At 65.6% G+C, this 23004-nt stretch overlaps 1 protein-coding gene across 1 annotated transcript in view; it reads right to left on the bottom strand.

Annotated features, from left to right (window-relative positions):
* Positions 1-148: 148 nt before the first annotated feature.
* Positions 149-23004, bottom strand: part of PRRC2A (proline rich coiled-coil 2A) — a 30108-nt gene continuing 7252 nt past the window's right edge. Inside the window, 34 exon segments of the mRNA XM_074970732.1 lie at positions 149-594; positions 944-1037; positions 1119-1198; positions 1293-1448; positions 1451-1486; positions 1569-1667; positions 1777-1878; positions 1880-2021; positions 2175-2257; positions 2356-2423; positions 2501-2657; positions 2986-3063; positions 3298-3327; positions 3330-3467; positions 3592-3807; positions 3959-4044; positions 4160-4295; positions 4382-4497; positions 5737-5972; positions 6282-8339; positions 8535-8733; positions 10663-10996; positions 11311-11522; positions 11673-12045; positions 12215-12401; positions 12906-12996; positions 13138-13277; positions 13508-13587; positions 13804-13955; positions 14361-14504; positions 15268-15340; positions 15952-16051; positions 16226-16403; positions 16484-16656. Of these exon segments, the coding sequence (XP_074826833.1) occupies positions 460-594; positions 944-1037; positions 1119-1198; positions 1293-1448; positions 1451-1486; positions 1569-1667; positions 1777-1878; positions 1880-2021; positions 2175-2257; positions 2356-2423; positions 2501-2657; positions 2986-3063; positions 3298-3327; positions 3330-3467; positions 3592-3807; positions 3959-4044; positions 4160-4295; positions 4382-4497; positions 5737-5972; positions 6282-8339; positions 8535-8733; positions 10663-10996; positions 11311-11522; positions 11673-12045; positions 12215-12401; positions 12906-12996; positions 13138-13277; positions 13508-13587; positions 13804-13955; positions 14361-14504; positions 15268-15340; positions 15952-16051; positions 16226-16403; positions 16484-16595 (6621 nt within the window). The 5' untranslated portion in view covers positions 16596-16656 and the 3' untranslated portion in view covers positions 149-459.

The following is a 23004-nucleotide window of genomic DNA, read 5'->3' as shown; positions in this document are numbered from 1 at the left end:
CCCACCCCCAAGCACAGGACGTGAACCTCCCTGCCCTCCCCACACCACAGCCCCCCCACTTTTGTTTTTCAACCTTTTATTTATTTTTTTTAAACAGTTTTTCAGTTTATTTTGTAACAAACCTGTGGGCATCCCCTGCCCCCCCCCCCCAGCCTTGGGGTGCCCTTTCCCCTCCCCCCAAGTGGGGGGAGGGGAGAGACAGCCCCCTGCTCTACACATATATTTACACACAGCCAGGCAGGGGACCCCAACTCCTGCCCCCAAAATTAATTCAGGTGAATCAAAACCAACTCCAGTTACATTCAGTGGGGGCAGCCCCCCATCTTGTTCCCTGCCCCCTTGGGATCCTCCAGCTCAGAAATTAACAGGGAGAAGTGGTCCCCCCCTCCCCACTCACTGAGGGGGAGGGGGCAGCAGGGCCCAGGTCAGGTCATGACCCCAACCCAAGCAGGGGCTTGGCTAGCGCTGGTGGGCGAGGCCAGGATCCTGCATGTCACTCTGGTTGGGGGGCCGGCGGGTAGGGGGCCCCTCGTGTGCTGGGGGGTGTCGCTCCCAGGGCCGGGGGGTCCAGCAGAGAACATCCGACTGAGAGACCTGGGGGAGAGAGAGTCAGTCAGACACACATGGGGTGCAGCTTACCCCCCCACATGCAGATCAGGAGAGGCCCCATGCCCCATTCCTCGCCCAGGGGCCGGATCGGGGCAGCACCCTCCAGACAGGAGAGGCCCCAGGCCCTAAGCCAGCCCCCCATGCCCCATTCCTCGCCCAGGGGCTGGATCGGGGCAGCACCCTCCAGAGAGGAGAGGCCCTAAGCCAGCCCCCCATGCCCCATTCCTCGCCCAGGGACCGGATCGGGGCAGCATCCCCCAGAGGAAAGAGGCCCCAGGCCTCAAGTCAGCCCCCCATGCCCCATTCCTCGCCCAGGGGCCGGGCCCTGGCTCACCGGTGGGCCACCATCCGGGCGCTGGCTGCGGCTGACCCCGGCGTAGCTGGATCCTGGGGCCCGGAGGCGGGAGCCGAAGGGGCCCACACAGGCTCTGTGGGGGAGAGGAGAGTAGGTGAGGGGGTCCCAGTGGGAGGGGGCCCCCTGGGGCTCAGCACCCCCTGCTCCTACTCACCTGCCCACCGCTGGGGCTCGCCCCCCAGGATTGCTCAGCTTCCGGTACTCGGGGAAGGGCTTCATCTCCATGGGGTGCAGCTGTGGGGAGAGGGGAGCAGGGCTCAGCTGGGGCCCCTCCAGTGGCCCCAGCCCCCCACCTCCCCAAGACGGGGACCCCTCCCTCCCCCCTTACCTCCGTGCGCCCCATGCCATGGGGGAAGGCGCGGACGGCCGAGGGGACCAGGCGCCCAGCCAGCTGCCCCGGGGGCCGCAGGGCCGGGGTGACGGGCACCAGGGGCAGTGGTGGGGGGGCTGCTGGCGCCCCCTGCTGCAGGGAGCCGAAGTTCACACGGGGGGCAGCTGCGACTCCACCATGGGCAGCAGCATCTGCAGGGGGAGAGGGGTCAGCGCACAGGGACGGAGCCAGCGAGCCGGGGGGCGGAGCCAGCACGTAGGGGGCGGGGCTCACCTGCTGGGCGGGGCCCGGGCCCTGAAGGAAGTTGCTCTGGTTGGCCTGCGGCAGGGAGCCCGGGTAGAAATCCGAGGGGGGGTTCAGCTCCTGCCGCACCTGGGGGGGGAGGAGAAGGAGCCAGGGATGGGGGCGGAGCCAGGCATAGGGAGCCCCGCCCCCTCTCCCACCCACCCTCCATCTCCCCTGCCCCCAGAGACCCCCCTACCTGGAGCAGGGGCTGCTCGGGGCCCAGCTGGCTGCCGCAGAAGGGGGGGCTGTAGAGGAAGGGGGGGGCCGCCTGGTAGAGCAGCCCCGTGGCCGGCAGCTTGGCCAGCCTCGGCCGCCTGCAGGGCTGAGAACTCCACGTACTGGCCCTTGAGGGCCACCCCCGAGAGCAGGGCCGAGCCGGGCAGGACGGGGGCCGCCGGGGAGCCGGGGGCCGGGCCAGGCTGCAGGTACAAGTGCTGGGATCTGCGGAGACAGACGGGGATCAGCGGAGACACGGACGGGAGACGCGGCCCCTCTGGGGTGGGGCTGGGAATACGGGGACCCCTCGCCCAGCGCCGACAGGCGGCTGGCTGTGGGGCGGGGCCGGGAATACGAGGGACCCCCGCTCCCCCTTACCTGTATGGATGCAGAGAAGGGGTCCCCGGGCGGAAGCTGCCGGTGCTGTTGAGCTGGGACTCCACGGGGGGGCTGGGCACCTGCTGGGGGGGCAGAGGGCGTGGGTCAGACAGACAGCCAGCCCCACCCGCCCAGCCCCCCGGCCAGCCCCCCTGCCCCGCCCCAGCCAGACGGAGGGTACCTGGGCCATGCCGGGCTGGCTGCCGTAGAAGAGCTCGGGGTAGGGCCGTTGGCTCTGCCCCCTCTCACCTGCAGGGGGAAGCAGTGAGCAGTGAGACCCAGGCTGGCCCCACGGCCCCCCAGTGCCCCATGCCGCCCGCCCCTACCTGAGAACGCCGAGGGCTCCGCGGGGAGGCCGGGGGCGCAGGCCGCCGGCCCCAGGGCCAGGGATCTGGGCTCGCAGGGCCGCCCGGGCACGGGCTGGGGGGCCGTGCTGGGTCTGGGGGGCGGGAGCAGGTCCCACTCCCGGGACACGGCCGCCAGCTGGGGAGAGAACAGCAGCAGGTGAAACGCGCGCCCTCGCCAGCCCGGACAGGACCCAGGAGTCCTGGGACTGCCCCTCCCCCAATCCCAGCCCTCTCCCAGAGCTAGAACAGGACCCAGGAGTCCTGGGACTGCCCCTCCCCCAATCCCAGCCCTCTCCCGGAGCTAGAACAGGACCCAGGAGTCCTGGCTCCCAGCTCCCCCAAACCACTGATCCCCATCCTCCTCCCAGAGCCAGGACAGGACCCAGGAGTCCTGGGACTCACCTTCCCCCAACCCCCTCCCAGAGCTGGGACAGGACCCAGGCATCCGGGCGCCCCTCACTCACCCCCTCCGTGAGGCCCGGGGCCGGGGGCTCCTTGCCAGGTTTGCTGCCCTCGCTCACAAGCAGCCCCAGGTCAGTGTCCTGCAGGGACGGGAGCCAGGTGAATAGAACCCAGGTGTCCTGGCCCCCAGCCCCCACCCAGAACCAAGAGAGAACCCAGGTGTCCTGGATCTCAAGCCCCCTTGGCTCTAACCACTAGATCCCCCTCCCTGCCCAGAGCCAGGGGAGAACCCAGGCATCTAGGCTCCCCCCATCCCCTGCCCGCTCTAACCCCCAGCCCCGAGTTAGGACCCAGGTGTCCGGGGTGCTGCTCACCTTGTCGCTGGCCCCGAACTGGATGGGGGGGCCAGGGCTGGGGGTCGCTGGCTCGGGGCTGGGCTCGGGGCCCCCCCGCTCTCCCTGGCCATCTCGGCTCGCTGGGAACGCTCCGTCCCGATGGGGCCTGGCCCAGGAAGGGCCCGGGGGACCGCCGGGGGGCTGCCAGCCTGCTGGGGAGGGGAGAGGTAAGTCATGGCCCCCAGCCATTCCTGCCCCCCCCAGGCCCCAGCCCAGCCCCCCCTCTCGCCACCAGCAGATCAGCCCCCCGTAAGGCCCCAGCCCCCCTCCTACCTTCTTGTCCTTGTGAGGGCTGGTGTCTTTGGGCGCTGGCCTCCTGCCCTGCTCCTTGGGCGCTGCCCCCTCGGCCCCAGGGGCGCCCTGCGTGCCCCCCACACCAGGCTCGGGGGTCGCCTTCAGGCCGCCGTCGGGGGAGCTGCGCTGGCTGCAGCTGGCCGACGAGACCTGGGAGTCACTGCTGAGATCCACCCCGCTGTCCGATTGGCTCATCTGGGGGCAGAGGGGAGGGGAGAAATGGGTTAGGGGGAAGCCCGACTGCCCGGGGAGAGCCCCCCGCTGCCCCTGCCCCACTCCCTGCAGTACAGCCCCTGGGGCAGCCCCGACTGCCCGGGGAGAGCCCCCCACTGCCCCGCACGCTCACCTCTGTGCTGACAACGTCTTCAAAGGCATTCAGTGGGTCCATCCAGGGCTCCACGGATCTGGGCCGGTAGGTTTTCCTGGGGGCACCTGGGGGGAGGGGGCAGAGCGCGGGTGAGGGGATCTATCAGCAGCCACCCAAACTGCCCCCTGAGAAGGATCCAGCGGCCACAGCGCGACTGGGTCCTGCCCCCCAGCTCCTTACTGGATTGCAGCCGGCTCCAGATGTGGGGCGCCAGCCCCTCGGAGGAGCTGCTCCTGCCGCGCTGGCCTAGGTGGGCGCTGGGGGGGTCCTGCTTGGGGCCGGGGAAGCCGGGGCTGTGGGAATAGCCCAGGGGGTCCTGCAGGGGATGAAGAGGAGTGTTAATGCCGCGGGGGGGGCAAGCGCTTGGGGGAGGGCCCCCCGGTTCCCGCCGTCCCCTCTCACCTCCTGCTTGTGGGGCCGGTCCCGGCGCCTGGGGAGGAAACCGTTAACCCCGGGGACGTCCCCCAGGGCCCTGGCGCCCGACTGCAGCAGCTGGGACTTGGCCAGGAACGGAGGCTCTGAAACAGAGGGGGGGGGGGGGGGGGGTCAGTGTGTCCCTGCCCTCTGGGGGGCGCTGGCTCCCATCCGGCCCCGGGGCAGGGACTGGCTGGCTCAGGGGGGCAGGGAACGGGGCCCAGGGTCTATGCTCTCTAGGGCAGTGGGCTCCAACCTTCTTAAACTCAACAAGTGATCTTGGGTGTAAGGGCAACCCAGGATCTCCCCCGCCCCTTCCCCGAGGCCCCGCCCTGCGCACTCCATCTCCCCCCTCACCTTTGCTCACTCTCCCCCACCCTCACTCACACCAGGCTGGGGTGCAGGAAGGGGCAAGGGGGCTCAGGGCTGGGATAGAGGAATAGGAAGGGGCATGAGGTGCTGGCTCTGGGAGGGGGCTCAGGGCTGGGGTAGGGGGTTGGGGTGCTGGCTCCGGGCTGGGGCTCGGGGTTGGGGTACAGAAGGGGGCATGGGGTGCCGGCTCCGGGCGGGGGCTCAGGACATGGGGGTAAGGGTGCAGGTTTGGGGCATATGGTGCAGACTCAGGACACGGGGTGCCAGCTCCAGGTGGGGGCACGGGGGTAGGGGTGCAGGAAGGGGCATGAGGGGCTCAGGGCACGAGGATAGGGGTGCAGGAAGGGGCACGGGGTGCCAGCTCTAGGCGGGGGCTCAGGGCACGGGGTGCCGGCTCCGGGCGGGGGCTCAGGGCACAGGGGTAGGGGTGCAGGAAGGGGCACGGGGTGCCAGCTCCAGGTGGGGCTCAGGGTGCCGGCTCCGGGCGGGGGCTCGGGGTGCCGGCTCCGGGCGGGGGCTCGGGGCACGGGGGTAAGGGTGCAGGAAGGGGCACAGGGTGCCAGCTCCGGGCAGGGGCTCGGGGCACGGGGCGCCGCGGCACTTACGGGAGGCAGCTCCCCCCTGCCTGCCCCGGCCTCATGCTGCTCCCAGAAGGGGCCAACCCACCCCCATGCACTCCCCTCTCTGCAGGCACCGCCCCCAAAAGCTCCCATTGGCCACAGTTCCCTGTTCCTGGCCAATGGGAGCTGCAGGGGCGGCGCTTGCAGGCAGGAGCAGCAGGAGACGACCCCCCAGCGCCGTGGGGCCATGCTGGCTGCACTCAGGAGCTTGACCCCAGCCCTAGGGGGCGCTGGCTCCCATCCTGGCTGGGCTGGGGCCTGCGTGTGCAGCGAGTTTGCTGAGTCTCGGGGCAGTTCCCTGGGGCACTCGGCAGCCCGCGGGCTGGTGGGTGGGGCCGACGGGGCTGTTACCTCGGCTGTAGCCGCCCGGGTGGGCGGGGAAGGGAGCCGGCGGTGTGGGGCCCGAGGCGGGTGCGGTGCCAGGGGGCGGCTGCTTGGCGCGGGCACCGTGGCGGCTGCTCAGCTCGGCCAGGGCCTGCTGGATGCCGGCCGGGTCGCTGGGCACCACGTGGTCCAGCCGGTAGACGGCGCTGGTGGTGGGCCCGGGCGGCAGGCTCAGCCCGGGGGGACGCTCCTCCGCTGGGCGGCTGGGGGGAGAGCAAGTTAGGGGTGGCGGCTGGGCGCCCCCCAGTCCTGCCCACCTGTAGCCCCCCCAAACCTGCATCTGCCCCCCCCCCCAGCAATGTGTCTGTGCCCCTGGGCCCTGCCCACCTCACCCAATTCCCCCCCAGTGACGGTCCATTGTCATTAACGCCCCGCACCCTCGTTATAAGCCCCCATTAGTGCCTCCCCCATCTGGCTCCCACTCCCCAGGGCCTGCAGGCCGCTGCCCCCCAATTCCCTCCCCCCGACCACCCCCAACATGTGCCCCCCGCTGTCCGTGTCTGCCCCCACACCTGCGGTTCCTGGGCGAGGGCCAGGCCCTCTTGTCCCCGCGCCCGCTGCTGGGCCCCCCGCGGCCCCCGGCCTTGCCCCCGCTGCCGGGCCCAGGGTTGGTGCGCCGGTTCTGCCGGTCCATGCCGGGCCGCTGGCTGGAGAAGCTACGCTTGGACATCTCCTTGCGCTGGGCGAGGGTCAGGTCGGCACCGGCCCCTCGGCCCCCCAGGGAGGGGGCGCCACCCCCCTTCAGGAAGGCTTGGGATGGGGGGCCCCCCGGCTCCTTCTCGCCCGGCCCGCCGCCCCGGCGCTCGGTGAAGTCGCTGCTCTCCGAGGCCGTCTCCCACTCCTCGTTGGCCTGGTCCGAGTTCTGGTTGGACAGGTCAGGGGACTTGGTGCCGGCCACGCGCCGGGAGGTCGTTTCCTCGGCCGGGGTGGGGGGCGGCGGGTACGCCGGGGCCCCCGGCCCAGCCCGCTGCTCCCCGTTGAGCCGGGCCGCGTTGTCCCGCTCCTGCTTCAGCCGCCGGAAGCGGGGCGGCTTGTCCTGCTGCTGCGAGCGGCCGTGGCGCCGCCGGCGGGGGGGCCGCTCGAAGCCGCGATCCACCGCGCCGTTGGGGGGCGGCCCCTGCTGCTTGGGGGGGGCCTGGAACCCGGCCAGATCCTCCGGCGCCGGGAGAGCGGGCCCCGGCGCCGCCTTCTCCTTGCCAGGCGAATCCGGCACCGCCTCCTGCTCCGGCTTCTTCCCGGGCGGGGGCTTGGCCGGGGGGCTCCAGGTGCTGGCTGGGGGGCGCCCCCCGCCGCGGCCACGCCGCGAGGGCACGCCGCGGGGGGTGAAGATGCGGCCGCCGCGGGCACCCGGCTCCGCGAGGCGGGGCGGGATCTTGTCAGCGAAGCGGGGCAGGGCGGCTGGGCCCCGGTGCCGCTCCCCCTTGGCAGGCTGGGGGGCCCGCGGGGGCGGCGCCGCCTCCTTGTCCGAGTGAGCCACGTCGCTGGCGCTCTCGTGGGTCTCGCTGCCCGTCTCTGAGCCGCGCTGGCGCCGGCGCTTGGGGACCTCCTCGTACTCGGAGCCCTCGCTGCGTGTCTCGCTGGCGTTGCGGGGCCGGGGGCCTCCCCCGCCGCCCGCGGGCCCCTCCTCCAGGCGGTAGAAAGGCTCCCGGTAGCTGCGGAACTCCCTGCTGCGGCCTCGGCCCCCGCCACCCCGGCCGCGCCCACTGTAAGCACCCCGGAAGCCGCGCCCACGGGCGAAGTACTCCCCCCGGCCCCGGGCGCGCCCCCGTCCCATGTAGCCGCCGCCCCCACGGTCGTAGGGGCACTCCCGGCGCCGGCGGGTGGGCGACAGCGCCCCCTGCTGCTCCTTGGGCGGCCCCGCCACGGTGCCGTTCACCAGAGCCTTGGCTTTGGCCTCCTTGCCTGGCTTGGGAGGCTCCTTGGGGCCGGGCTGTGGGTCTGGCTTGGCGCCCGCTGGCTCAGTGCCCTCTTTGGCTTTAGGGCGCGGCTCCTCAGCCTCCTCCTTGGGGGGCGCGGGTTTCTTGATGGGCCCGGCTCTGCGCGGGGGCTTCTCGCCGCCCGGCGGCTCCTCCGCCCGCCGGCTGCTGCCCGGCCGGGGGCCCCAGCGTGTCTCCGTCTTGGCCTCGCGCCGCGGCGGACGGTGGAAATCGTGCGGCTGGCGTGAGGGGCGCTCGGCCCGGCGTGGCGCCTCCTCCTTGGGGGGCAGGGCCGGCTCCTCCTTGGGGGGCAGGGCCGGCTCCTCCTTGGGGGGTTTCTTGGGTGCTGCCAGGGGCTCCTTGAACCCGGGGCCCCTCCCTGGCTCCTTGGGCTCCTCGGCGTTTGGGGGCTTCTCGTCTGGCTGGCGCTGGGGGGGCTGGGCCAGGGCCTCGGGGCGCCCGTTCCTGACCAGCTCCCCTGGAGTGTTGGGGGGCAGGGCGAGGCCGGCTGGCCAGGGCCCCCCTGGGCGGGACTCGTCCCCTGGGAAGCGGTGCAGGGGGGCCGGGGCGCCATTCTCAGCAAAGGCTGGGTAGCTGCCCACGTAGGGCTGCGGGGTGGCGGTCTCCCGCAGGCGGACAGGGGGTGTCTCACTTCTGGTGGGAGAAAAAGGGGCGTCAGGCCAGCAGCCGGGCCCTCCACTACCTGCCCCAAGCCTGGTCCCCTACCTCCTCTGCCCCATGCCCTACCCCGTCAATGTCCTCTGCTCTGCCCCACAGACCTCCCCAAACACCCACTGACCTCCCATGCCATCCACGCCCCTGACTGCCAGCTCCTTTCCCCCCACTCACCGCAGGCCCTTCTCCTCCTCGTCTGGCTGCCGGAGGGGCGAAGCCAGGGGCCGGGGGTCAGAGGCAGCGAAGACGTCTCCCCCCCAGGCCAGCTTGGGGTCCATGGGCGGGGTGCCCCGCTCCCGCAGGATCTGGGGGTGGCGCTCAAACTGCTCCGAGCTGGATCCCCCGCTGTCCGAGCGCTCGCGGGGCAACAGGCCTGGAGGGGGGGCAGAGAGCACACGTCAGAGGGCCAGCACCCCTGGAACAGACCCACAGCCCCCCTGGGTTAGACTAGCTCTACCCATGATGGAGGAAGCCACGCTCCTCCCCCCACAATGCACTTGGGGACCAACGGGGCAGCATCAGGGCATGGCAGCAGTCACATGACCCGGGAGCAGGTGGGACCAATGGATCTCATGACCGGCCACAGCAGAGGGGAGCTGGGACCCAAACCACTGCAGCCGGCTGGGTCACATGACCCAGACCAGGAAGCTAAGGGGGAAGCATGGGGGTGATCATGTGACCAGGCGTGAGTGTAGGCCTGGAAGGCACCTCGCGAGGTCCCTAGTCCCGGCCCCTGCACGGGTGGCAGGACTCAGGATATCGAGACCACCCCCGGCCGGGGTTTGTCCAACCTGCTCTCACAAATCCCCCCGGCCCCGGGCAATTTATTCCAGGGCTTCACCACCCGGACAGCCAGGGAGCGTTTCCCAACCTCCAACCGAAACCGCCCTGGCTGCAGTTTAAGCCCAGTGCTTCTTGGCCTGTCCTCAGAGGTTAACGAGAACAATTTACCTCCCTCCTCCTCGTAACAGCCTTTACCTACTTGAAAACGGTTCTCATGTCCCCTCCCAGTCGTCTCTCCAGACTAAACAAACCCAGGTTCTCAATCTTCCCTCCTAACTCATGTTTTCTAGACCTTCCATCATTTTGTCGCTCTTCTCTGGACTCTCTCCAATCTGTCCACATCCTTCCTGAAATGTGGTGCCCAGAACCCGACACAAAACTCCAGCTGAGGCCTGATCAGCGCAGAGCAGAGCGGGAGAATTACTTCTCGTGTCTCGCTTACAACACTCCTGCTACTCCAGCCCAGAAGGATGTTCGCTCTTTTTGCGACAGCGTTACACTGTTGACCCATATTTAGCTCTTGCTCCACTCTGACCCCCAGGTCCCTTTCCGCAGGACTCCTTCCTAGGCCGTCATTTCCCATTGTGTGCGTGCAACTGATTGATCCTTCCTAAGGGGAGGACTTTGCACTTGTCCTCATCGAATCTCATCCTATTTACTTCAGACCGTTCCTCCAGTTTGTCCAGATCATTTTGAATTTTAATCCTACCCTCCAAAGCACTCGCAACCCCTCCCAGCTTGGTATCGGCCGCAAACTTTATCAGTGTCCTCTGTATGCCGTTATCGAAATCATTGATACTGAAGATATTGAACAGAACCGGGCCCAGAACCGATCCCTGCGGGACCCCACTCGTTCTGCCCTTCCAGCTTGACTGTGAACCCCTGATAACAACTCTCTGGGGACAATTTTCCAACCAGTTCCACATCCACCTTATAGTAGCTCCATCCAGGTTGTATTTCCCTAGTTTGTTTATGAGATGCTCATGCAAGACACTATCAAGATATACCTCGTCTCCCGCCCATCCACCAGGCTTGTCACCCTGTCAAAGAAAGCTCTCAAGCTGGTTTGAGGCGCTGTGTTCTTGACAAACCCAGGCTGACTGTCACTTATCACCTCATTATCTTCTAGGTGTTTGCAATTTGATTGCTTAATGATTTGCTCCATTATCTTTCCGGGTACAGAAGTGAAGCTGACTGGTCTCCTCCCCGGGTGGTCCTTATTCCCTTTTCATACATGGGCACTAGATTTGCCCTTTTCCAGTCCTCTGGAATCGCCCCCGTCTTCCGGGGCTTTTCAAAGGGAATCGCTAACGGCTCCGATTTCTCCCCAGTCAGCTCCTGGAGTATTCTGGGACGTATTTCATCGGGCCCTGGTGACCCGAAGACCTCCAACTTGTCCAAGGGGTTTTTAGCTTGTTTTAGACGTGACCCAGGCCCCAGGAGGGGGTTGCCAATGGGAGATCATGGGACCCGGGTCTAGCCCAGGGAGTCCCCTGAGCCAGGCATGGGCGGGGCTTACCAGAGGGGTGCACCCCCGGCGGGTAGAAGTCCATGGGCGGCCGCCCCTGCATCATGCGTGGGTCCATGTAGGGCGGGATCACCATCCAGCGGGGATCGAAGTTCATCTGGGGCATGGGCGGAGGGCGCCCCATGGAGCCTGGGTACATGGCCTTCGGCGGGGCCTGCTGCGGGGGGGGAGGGGCCTGCTGCTGCCCCGCCCCCTGCGGAGGGTGGATACCGGGCGAGGGGCCCAGGCCCGCCAGGGAGGCCGCCGCCTGCTGCTGGGGGGAGGGGGGCGCCGGAGGCAGCCCATGCTGCTGCTGCCACTGCTGCTGCTGCTTCAGCAACTGCTCCTGTGGGGCACAGCGGGGTTAGCGCCCCCCCACGGCCCCCCCCGTGCCGGGCTGCAGCCCCCCCGCACCAGGCTGCAGCCCCCCCACGGCCCCCCCGCGCCGCTCTGCGAGGGACCCCCCATGCCAGGCTGCAGCTCCCCCTCCAGCGACGGCACCCCCCCCCGGCGAGGGCCCCCCCAGCGGCTGCCCCCAAGCAGGGCTGCAGCCCCCCCCCCAATGGCTCCCCCCATGCAGGGCTGCACCCCCCCCAGCAAGGGCCCCCACAGTCCCCCTCCTCCAGCACAGCGCCCCCTAGGGAGCCCCCCAGCTGTTACCTGCTGCTGCCGCTGGAACCGGGGCGGCAGAGACTTCTGGTACTTGGAGTAGCCCAGGGCCTGGGCCGGGGGCGGCTGGCGTGGGGGCGCCACGGTCTCGCCCTTGGGCTCCGTCTTGGGTGCGGCAGGGGCCGCCGGGGGGGCCGGCACCACCACTGGCTCCTCCGGGACCTCGGGCGCCTCTTTGGGGGCAGGCGCTGCAGGGGGCTCGGCTGGGGAAGAACGGGGGGGGGGGGGGTGTCAGTCGCTGGGCATGACATGGGAGCAGAGAGGCCTCACCTGGCTGCGCCTGCCCGGCGGCCCCTGCTGAGATGTGGCCCCCGGGGGGGCGGGTTACCCGGGACCCCCAAGATGCCTCCTACCTGGCCCGGCGTCGAAGCTGCTCCGGGGTTTGCTGGCCGGGGTCGGCTCCTCCTGGTCTCTGTTCTCCTCTGGGGGAGCCGGGGCCGGGGGGGCTGTGGCGGCCGGGGGGCCGGAGACGGCTGGGGCCGGGGGCGGTGGCGGGGGGGCCGGCGCTTCCTTGGGGGGCTCGGCTTTGAGGCGCTTGTCGGGGGCCCCAAACTTCTCGTCCAGGCGCTTGAGCTTCTCGGCGCAGGCGGCCCGGCGCTCCTCCTGCATGCGGCGCTCCTCCTCCTCCCGGCGCCGCCGTGCCCGCTCCACCGCCGCCGAGATCTCCGAGGAGGACTGCTTCCGTCGCTGGCGCCACGCCTCGTCCTCGTCCTCCGGCGGGCGCGCCTGGGGGGCGGGGCGGGTCAGGGAGAGCCGGACCCTGCCCCTCGCCCGCCCCAACCTTCCCCCATACCCCCCCGAAATCCTAGTCCGGCCCCCCCGACTCCGCCCCACTGCCCTTAGATCCCCCCTGGAACCCCCACAGCGAACCCTCCGGCCCCCCCCAAACACTCACTGGGAAGTCGTTGGGCTGCCCCCAGTTGCCCCGGTTGGGGGGTGGGGGTGGCGGCGGCGGGGGGCGAGGTGTGGGGGCAGCGGGCGGTTCCTTGGCCCCCTCGGCCCAGGCCGCCTTGACAGGGGGCAGCTCCTCCTTGGGGCTGCTGGCCTTCTTGCCCTCGAGGCCCAGCCCCTCGCTGTCCTGGCTGGGGGGCAGAGGTCAGAGATCAGCAATAAACACAGCGAGATGGACCACGGCTCTGATCGGGGGTGGGTGGGGCAGGGGCAAGCCTGTGGGTCTGATCCGGGGTTGGGGGGCATGGATGCAGGGCAGAATGGGCTAGCGGGACCGAGCCAGAGGGTGGAAGGGGGCAGGCCGGCGGGTCTGTGCTGACGGACTGGATGGGCCAGTAGACTGATCCAGAGTTGTGGGGCAGGACAGGCTGGCGGGTCTGATCCAGGGGGCTGGATGAGCTGGTGGGTCCTTTTTGGAGCTGGGTGTGAAGGGATGGGCAGGGATGTGGGGCAGGACGCGCCGGCTCCGGGCCAGCAAGTCTGAGCTTGGAGGGGGCGGGATGGGGCGAAGGATGGGCCAGGGGGTCCAAGCGGGGGGTAGGATGGGCCGAGCAGGGGGCAGGACGGGCTGGCGGGGCCCAATGGGGGGCAGGGGAAGGGCAGATAGGGGGCTGGCGTCCCAGGGTCTCTCTTACTGTTTCTCGGCCCCTTCCTCGTCAGACTCTTTGCCGTCCTCTTCGTCGCTGAATTTCAGCTTCTCGGTGTAATCCACCTCCTCGTGCGCGCCTGGCCAGACAGACAGACGGCGTCAGAGCCCCGCAGCCGGACCCCAGGGTGCCGGGGTGGAAGGGAGCGCCCCCCCAACCACCCCCACCCCCAGGGATTTCGAGGACCCCCCCGCTCTGGATCCCCAGTGAGGGGCGCTACCTGCCCAGCCTTCGTCATTCTCCTGGTCCAGCTCGTCAAACTCCTTCAGGTCGTCCTGCCTGAGCACGGGCGGGCGGCTCACCGGCTCTGACACGCGCTGGGGGGGCTGTGAGGGGCGGGGTCCAGCCAGCCGCGGGAACCTGGGGGGGAGGGAGAAGCACAGAGGGGCTAGGGACAGAACCCAGGAGTCCGGGCTCCCAGCCCCACCCCCCTGCTCTAACCCACTAGACCCCACTCCCCTCCCCCAAGCCAAGGAGAGAACCCAGGAGTCCTGGCTCCTGGATGCAACCACTAGACCCCACTCGCCCCCAGAGCTGGGGAGAGAACCCAGGCATCCTGATGCCCCCCCCCCCCCAACCCCTCCACTCACCTCTGTGCGTCCGGGGTAGGGTAGCGGTAAGGTCCCTGCGGCCCATACGGAGGCGGGAACGGGAGATACGGGGGGTACATCTGAGGGGAGACAGGAAGTTAGGGTGCCCCCCCCAATGCTTGGGGGGTGGGAGATTTCAGCCCCTCCCCATAACCCTTGATCTGCTGACCCACCCTCAGTCACAGAGATGGATCACTTCCCCGTGTGGGTATCCACCCCCCCAGCCAAACCTCCCCCGCCACCTTTTCGCTCCCCCTCCCCACGGAGCAAACCCCCCCCGTCCCCGGGACACTCACGAATGGTGGCATCATGCCCCGGTAGGGAGGGAAGTGGGGCGGGGCGGAGGGCTGCACGCCCACCCCAGCCCGCCCGTCGGGGGCTCCAGGGTGCTGCTCGGGCACCTCCCCGTCAGTGCCCCGCCCGCCTCCATCCCGCCAGCTCGTCGCATCTGCAAAGGAAAGGGGGAAGGGGTAAGGCAACGTGCAGCCACAGGGGCTGGTTGTCCGCGGACCTGTCCCAGCACAGAGATGCGGCCCCTCTGGGGTGGGGTGCAGAAACAGGGGACCAGCTGAACAGAACAAGGCTGTGACCCGCAGAGAAGGGGACCCGCGCGGGGGGTAGGGTGGAGGGGGACCCTGTGGTAGGCAGGGGAATGGGCTGGCCAAGGTTTGGCTGACACAGCCGGGTTCACGGTTCAGTTAGGGGGCCCAGGACATTGGGGTGTTTGATGACACAGAATGTCACAGGCCTCTCCTTGTGTCCCCCTCCCTCGCCCTGCAGCAGAGGCCCCCAGCGCCGCATTGGGGCACCCCTTCCTGGGTGGGGGTGCACCCCCTGTAGGGGCGGGGCTCACTCTGGGGGCGGAGGTTTGGTCCGGGCCCATACGACGCATCGGTAGTGTCCTTTTCTTTGCCAGCTTTGTCCTGGTCTCCAGCCGCCTGCAGGGTCGGAAATTCCTCGCGAGAGAATCGCGACAGTAGGCTTGATCCCTTTCCACCTGCAGAGAGAGGGAGGCTGACTGTCTAGCCCACCTCTATGACCCTGGAGGACCATGGAACAGAAAGAATTGTCCCCTCTATGACCCTGGAGGGCCAATTATCTTCCAGCTCTATGACCCTTCAGGACCAAAGGGGTGAGAATTGCTACCTCTATGACCCTGGTGAACCTATTATCCTCCACCTCTATGAAGCTAGAAGCAAGAGGCTGTGACGTGCCAACTCTCCAACCCTTGAGGGCCAATGTGTTTCATCTCTATGACCCTGGAGGACCAAGGACCAAAGGAATTACCACCTCCATGACCCTGGAGGACCAAGGACCAGAGGAATTACCACCTCTCTGATCCTGGAGGACCAAGCCAGGGAACTGCCAGGCTGAATGAGACTGGGACCCACCTAGCCTGTCTCTGAGTGGTCATGGCCAGCTGCTTCGGAAGTCCATGCCAGAAACCAGCCTGTGGGTGGTGCCCAATGGGGGTGGGCATGTCCTTCCTGATCACTGGCTCAGCAGTGGGCTCAGGCCCTGGACAGTTGGGGTTGGGGTTGGAGCCCTCATGTCTCATCCCCTCTAACTGAGCCTGAGAGCTCCCATCAGCCACTGAAGTGTCTGAGCCTGCTAGGCTCTTTGACTCCATGACATCAAGTGGCAGAGAGTTCCACAGGCTAATGGTGTGTTTGACATTAGAGCATCCCCCTAAGAAGCCCCAGCTCCTTGCCGCACAGTGCCCCCGAGCTCCACTCCGGGGGATCGGTAAACAAACTCACCATCTCCTTGCGCTCCATGGGTAACGCTGGCCTGTGCCCAAGACTTTACCCCGCTTGCTACTGTAGGGGGATTCTGACAGAACAAAGGAGGGGGTGGGGTTAGGTTGATTCTGGGGACTGCAGGCCCCTCACTAGTCTCCCAAGATCCACCCACCAGCAACATGTTCCCAGCTGCCCATTGAACAGCTCCCACTGGCTGATTCACTCTCAGGTTCTGGGCCAAGGCTGGGATGCTCCTTCGGCAGAGAGGCTACAGGCCGCAGCACCAACCTCCAGCACTAGCGCCCCCCGTGGCCCTAGGAAATGCCAGCAGGGTCTAGGTGTCAGTGACATGGACGCAGGCTGGTTGCAAGAGAGAAATCCTGAGTTCTCTCCCTGGCTTTGGGAGGGGAGTGGGGTCTGGTGGGTTAGAACAGGTGAGCTGGGAGCCAGGACTCCTGGGTTCTCCCCCTGGCTTTGGGAGGGGAGTGGGGTCTGGTGGGTTAGAACAGGGGCACTGGGAGCCAGGACTCCTGGGTTCTCTCTACCACTCTGGAATGGGAGTGGTGGTTAGAACGGTGGGCTGGGAGTCAGGACTCTCCTTGTTCTCCACCATGGACACTATTTGGGGAGTTCCCCTAAAGGCACCCCCAGGATCTTGATCCCTGTCAAGGGAGGACCCGCCCCCCCCCCCCCCATCTTCACCTCGGGTGCTGTTGGGGGTCGTTTCGGTGGGTTTGAGGCAGACGTCTGTGAAGCCGGCGGTGACGGCGATTCCGGCGGCTGAGCTGTCGAGGCATCGGTACTGGGATGGAGGGAATGAAAGAGGCCAGACGATGGAGAGCGAGCGAGAGAGAAAGAGACTTCAGACCTGGGACCAGATGGGAGCCGGTGCCCCCTAGAGGGGAAAGGCCCCGTGTCCCATTTCCCTGCCCCTCTGAGCCAGGCCCACCCTCACACAGAGCGGAAGGCTCCTCACCTCTTTGGGTCTGACTGTTCCTGCTTGCTTGCCCATCCTGTCCCGTCTTTTGGTACTAGTGAGACGTTGGGGTCATTGCCTTTGTTCTCCGCTTTTAAGCTTGGCAGGTTCGCAGGGGGTGGCATACGCCGGGCAATGGCAACTTTCCCGAGACTCTGCAAGCCATGGCGAGGGGCTACTGTAGGGAGAGAGAAGTTAGGGCCTGTTCTGACCCCTCCACCTGCCTCCCTGCAGCATAGCCCCCCCTCGTGCCAGTACCTGTGGGTTTCTGAATCTCTAAGGACTTCCCCTTGTACGTATCAAACAGGTTGAGCGACGAATACTTTTTTCCATCCTTCCCCTTTGCTGTTTGCCCCAAACGATCTGACATCGCGCTGGAAGGTCATTGAGTACGTTGGTTCCTCCTGGCTCCTTGCGAAACGTGCCTCTGGCTGCAGGAAGGACAGAGGTGAGAACCCAGGAGTCCTGGCTCCCAGCCCCATCCCCTCTAACCCCACACCCCAGCTAGAGCCTGGGACAGGATCCGGGAATCCTGCCATTTTGCTGCCCTTCCTAGTTTCCTTGTCACTTTTACAAATCCAAAGGCCGTATTTGCCTTTTCGCTGAAAGCTGGTGTTTCAAGAGGAATTGGTTTGAAGCTCTGTGCTTATGTTAGGTCCCACACAAACCACCTCACCCACTTCCTAGGAGATAACATTTTTAAAAAAGAAAATGACGGAGACAGTATCAGACAAAGTGAGCCCTGGTTTTTTTATGAGAATGGTTGAGTCCTGTATGGTTTTTATTTGAAGTCCAAGAACGTGAGGGTTGTTATAAGAATAAGTCAGCCAACTCAGCATCCCTGGGAAAGGTTTTGCTGGAATTTCACCAGTGACAGGGGCTGGTTTGCTTTGGATTTCAAACTTTCCCCTTGCAACATAAACGACAATGGGGGTGAAATAGATCTGGCTCTGAACATAGTCCCAAACAACAAGAGACTGTGAAAGTAACGCAGGTACTTCCTCAAAACCACATAACAGGGAACCAGGAATGAGGGAGCTATTTCTGTAGTCCCAAACAAACAAGGGAAGATGAAACTGATCAGGCCATTTGTGTAATCCCAAACAAACAAGTTACATGGCCCTGAGGCAATTGGTGTTTTCCTTCCTGGTCAGACCCGGGGCAGGGAAGGGAAGCGTTTCTAACCCCTGGGGTTAGTTTCACTCCATCCTCCATGCCTACGCCTGCCCCTTTAAGGACACGTCCTTGACTCACCCTCTGAGCCTGAGCTCACCTCAGCTGAGACGCTGGGATCCCAGGGTCTCCCTGACAGCTGTGGTATAGCTCAGTACTGGGGTCGGGTGAGGACACGGGATGGGGCTATCTGGGATTTTGGAAGGTGCAACTCACCCCAAGTGTCTGGCGATGGGGAAATCCAGCATAAAGCTACCTGGAGTCAGCCATATGAAATCTCAGCCCCCCAGCTCTAACCCACCGGACCCCACTCCTCTCCCAGAGCTGGGGACAGAACCCAGAGTCCTGGTGTGACGATGTGACGCAGCAGGGAGGGGGGAGTGTTGACCTGGGAATGTGCCCTGGGGACGGGAGACCTGAGAGCCTGTCACCTGAGCCAGGAGGGGGAGGGGGAGGTAACACCTCTGCCCAGGAATGTGGACGGAGGCTGCAGCAGGGAACCTGCTCGGTGGGTTTAGTTTCAGGTGGGGGCTGGGTGGAGGAACACAGGGAACCCCAGGGCTGGGGTCTAAGCTCCCTGCTCCCCCAGAAGGACTTCACTGAGGGGTCCTGGGTGTACCCACAAGCTCTGTTTTGGACTGTGTTCCTGTTGTCCAATAAACCTTCTGTTTTACTGGCTGGCTGAGAGTCTCAGTGAATCCCAGGAAGAGGGGTGCAGGGCCTGGACTCCCCCACACTCCGTGACAACTGGTGGCAGCGGTGGGATCTACTGCACCCCGTGAACGGCGCTTCCTGCAGTAAGTGACTGGGGAACAGTAAAACGAAGGGGGATTGACGGGGACCAGGTGTGCTGAAGATTCAGAGAGAGACGGTTTCAGGGGGCGGTTAACCCCTGGGAGTGTGTGACCAGAGAGAAGGACTTTTGCAGTAACAGGGTCCCCCGGGGGATTGCAGCGAGCGGTCCCAGGGGCGGAGGAGTCTGCAGCTCGACCCTGGCAAAGAGGTGGTGACCTCAAGAAGGACTGGCACACTAGGGGCTTTTCCTGGAAACCGTGGAAAGCTGCCCGGCCTGCGAGTGGCCAGCCGGGAGATGTACGCTAAACGCCTTAAGAGCGACCTGGTGGAGCTGTGCAGGCAGAGGGGGCTGCGCATCGGGAGGTCCACCAAGGAACAGCTGATTGCCCAGCTGGAGGAGAGGGATCGCTTGGATGACCCGATCCCTGTCCCTGAGGGAAGCCGCCCGGCGGACGCAGCGTGGGCCCTGGGGCCTGACCAGGCTGGGAGGGGTCAGGCTGCTGCCCAGGACACCCCGAGACCCTTCCTACCTATGCCTGGGGGAGGGGTTGTGGGAAGCCCAGCGAATACCGAGGGCCCCCTGACCCCAGCAGCCAGCAGGGGATCCTCCCAGCGGAGCTCCCCATCCCTGGAGCGGATGCGGCTGGAATGGGAGAGGGAGAGGAAAATGAGGGAGCTGGAGGATCATGAAAAACAACGTCAACATGAGCGTCAGGAGAAGGAGAGGGAACGTCAGGAGAAGGAGAGGGAACGTCAGGAGAAGGAGAGGGAACGTCAGGAGAAGGAGAGGGAACGTCAACATGAGCAGCAGGAGAAGGAGAAACAAAGACAGCATGAACTGGAGCTGGCCAGGCTGAGGAGCAGAGGGGCCCCGGCTGCGGTGAGTGAGGGGGGACCCAAGACTGCAAGGAGCTTTGATAAGTGCTTCCTGGCCCAGCGGAAGGAGGGGGAGGACATAGATAGCTTCCTGACGGCCTTTGAGAATGCCTGCGAGCTGCACAGGGTTGACCCTGCAGACAGGCTCCAGTTCCTCACCCCCTTACTGGACCCCAAAGCCGTGGAGGTCTACAGCCGGATGACAGGGGCAGAGGCAGGGGACTATGAACTGTTCAAACAGGCCCTGCTCCGTGAGTTTGGGCTGACCCCCGAGATGTACCGGAGAAGGTTCCGGGGTCAGCGTAAAACGCCTGAGGTCACCTACCTACAACTGGTCAACAGGATGCAGGGATATGCCCGCAAGTGGACAGCGGGGGCCCAAACTAAAGAGGACCTGCTTGACCTGTTCGTACTGGAGCACCTGTATGAACAGTGCCCTTCCGACCTGAGGCTGTGGCTGGTGGACAAAAAGCTCGCGAACCCCCAGCATGCAGGGCAGCTGGCCGACGAGTTTGTGAACAGTCGGTCAGGGGGTAGCCGGGAGGAGTCCCAAAAGAACAGGCCCCCCCCGATGCAGAGAGAGAGTCACCATGGGGCCTCCCAGCGGGGAAATAGGGAGAACCCCCTCCAAAGGGGAACGCCTGGTGTCGGGCCCCTCCGACCCGTTCGAGGGGACCAACGTGACCTGAGCTGCTATCACTGTGGCCAGAGAGGCCACGTACGGGCCCAGTGCCCCGGGCTCAGGGACAAACTGAGCAGACCCAACCTACCCAGGGTTAACTGGGTAGGGACTCAGCTGGACGAGGGGCAGGCGACCCAGGAAAGGGGGGCTACCAGTTTGCCACCTGCTCAGGAGGGAAGAGTACCCCCAGCCAGCCCCGCCAGAGGGCTGGAGGCTCTGGACTCAGGGTGCTCGGTTTACAGGGTGGGTGCGGGGCTGTCCCTCCGGAGAGAGTGCCTTGTTCCCCTGGAGGTGGATGGGAGGAAGGTCAATGGATACTGGGATACGGGCGCGGAGGTGACTCTGGCCCGGCCCGAGGTGGTGGCCCCAGATCGGGTGGTGCCCAACACCTACCTGACCCTGACGGGGGTGGGCGGGACCCCATTTAAGGTGCCCGTGGCCAGGGTACACCTGAAATGGGGGACCAAGGAGGGCCCCAAGGATGTGGGGGTACACCACCATTTGCCCACTGAAGTTTTGATGGGGGGAGACCTAGAGGACTGGCCAAGCGACCCCCAGACCGCCCTGGTTGTGACCCGTAGCCAGAGCCGGCGAGGGGCACTGCGACCTGACCCTGGGGAGGGTACCACACTGGAGGCGCGAGACCCTACTCGGGTGGGGAGGGAGCGCCGAGGGGCACGGCTCAGAGAGGCTGCGGCCTCAGACCTGGCCACGGAGGGGGAACCGGGCCCCATCCCTTCCCCAGCCGCTGAGTTCCAGGCCGAGTTGAGGAAAGATCCCTCCTTGCAGAAGCTCAGGGACCTGGCCGACCTCAGTGAGGGACGGACCATGAGGAGAGGCTGCCAGGAGAGGTTCCTGTGGGAGAAGGGGTTCCTGTACCGAGAATGGGCTCCCCCAGGGGAAGGGGAGTCCTGTGGGATCAGGAGGCAGCTGGTGGTCCCCCAGAAGTACCGCCGCAAGCTCCTGTCCCTGGCCCATGACATCCCCCTCGCAGGGCACCAGGGAATCCGGCGCACCCGGCAGAGGTTGCTACAGAACTTTTACTGGCCCGGGGTCTTTACCACCGTCCGGCAGTATTGCCGATCCTGTGACCCCTGTCAGAGGGTGGGGAAGGCCCGGGACAAGGGGAAAGCGGCGTTGAGACCTTTGCCCATCATAGAGGAGCCTTTCCAGAAGGTGGCCATGGACATCGTGGGGCCTCTCAGCAAGACGACCCGGTCGGGGAAGAAATACATTCTGGTGGTGGTAGATTTCGCCACCCGCTACCCCGAGGCAGTGCCCTTAGCTTCCATTGAAGCAGACACCGTGGCAGATGCGCTCCTGACCATTTTCAGCCGAGTGGGGTTCCCCAGGGAAGTCTTGACAGACCAAGGCTCCAACTTCATGTCGGCCCTGCTCCGGTGCTTGTGGGAGAAATGTGGGGTCCGGCATGACTGGGCCTCAGCGTATCACCCCCAGTCCAATGGGCTGGTGGAGAGGTTTAACGGGACGCTAAAGATGATGCTGAAAACCTTTATGAACCAGCACCCGCAGGATTGGGACAAGTACTTACCTCACCTGCTGTTCGCGTACAGGGAGGTGCCCCAGGAGTCTACCGGATTTTCGCCTTTCGAACTGTTATATGGAAGGAGGGTGAGGGGCCCCCTGGACCTGATGAGAGACGAGTGGGAGGGGAAGGCCACTCCCGATGGAGAGTCAGTGGTGGAGTATGTCCTGACCTTCCGAGAGAGACTGGCTGAACTCATGGGCCTGGCCAGGGAGAATCTGGCCAGAGCCCAGAGGAAGCAGAAGGTCTGGTATGACCGCACGGCGCGGGCCCGTGCCTACGCCACCGGGGATCAGGTGATGGTTCTCATCCCCGTGAGAAAGAACAAACTACAGGCCGCCTGGGAGGGCCCGTTCAAGGTCGTCAAGCAGCTCAATGAGGTAAACTATGTGGTGGAGCTGTCGAACCGGGCCCACCACCGCCGGGTGTACCATGTGAATATGATGAAGCCATATTATGCCAGGGGGAATGTGGTGTTAGCTGTGTGTGGTCAGTGGGAGGAGCAGGGAGATGACCCTTTAGTAGATCTATTCCCTGGGACCAGAGCTGGTTCCCCCCTGGAAACAATCCCCCTCTCGGATCAGCTCACCCCTGCCCAGCAAGCTGAGGTCAGGGGGGTGCTGCATCCGTACCGACAGCTGTTTTCCAACCAGCCTGGACGCACTAATCTGACTGTCCACCGGGTGCAGACAGGGTCGCACCCGCCGATAAGATGCTCCCCCTTCCGAGTCACAGGGAAAACTGCTCAGGACCTGGAAAGAGAGGTCCGGGACATGCTGGCTTTGGGGGTGATCCAGCCATCGGCCAGCCCTTGGGCCTCGCCGGTGGTGCTGGTCCCCAAAAAGGATGGGTCAGTCCGGTTCTGTGTGGACTATCGGAAGCTCAATGCCATCACTGTATCGGATGCCTACCCCATGCCCAGGCCGGACGAGCTCCTAGACAAGCTGGGAGGAGCTCGGTACCTTACCACCATGGACCTTACAAAGGGCTACTGGCAAGTGCCGCTGGATGCAGATGCCCGGCTGAAATCGGCCTTTATCACCCCTCTGGGGCTCTATGAGTTTCTGACCCTGCCTTTCGGCCTCAAGGGAGCGCCGGCCACCTTCCAGCGCCTGGTGGACCAGCTCCTGAGGGGGATGGAGAGTTTTGCCGTGGCGTATATTGACGACATCTGTGTCTTTAGCCAGACCTGGGAGGACCACGTGTCCCAGGTTAGACAAGTGCTGGACCGACTCCAGGGGGCTGGGCTGACTGTCAAAGCGGAGAAGTGCAAGGTGGGGATGGCTGAAGTATCTTACCTGGGCCATCGGGTGGGGCGCGGCCGCCTAAAGCCGGAACCGGCCAAGGTGGAGGTGATCAGAGACTGGCCCGCTCCCCACACCAAAAAGCAGGTCCAAGCCTTTATTGGGATGGCAGGATACTACCGAAGATTTGTGCCCCACTTTAGCGCCATAGCCACCCCCATCACTGAGCTATGCAAGAAGGGGAAGCCAGACAAGGTGGTCTGGACCGAGCAGTGCCAGGAGGCTTTCCGGGCGCTGAAGGAGGCTCTGGTCAGTGGCCCAGTTCTAGCAAACCCAGACTTTGACAAGCCCTTTGTGGTGTTCACCGACGCCTCCGACACGGGACTGGGGGCGGTGTTAATGCAGGAGGATGAAAAGGGGGAGAGACACCCCATCGTGTACCTGAGCAAGAAGTTGCTACCCC

This window comes from Natator depressus, chromosome 14 (assembly GCF_965152275.1).
Source record: "Natator depressus isolate rNatDep1 chromosome 14, rNatDep2.hap1, whole genome shotgun sequence".
NCBI classification, from domain to species: Eukaryota; Metazoa; Chordata; order Testudines; family Cheloniidae; genus Natator; species Natator depressus.
Note: the sequence above shows the minus strand (reverse complement) of the source record. Positions and strands in the feature narration are given on the sequence as shown.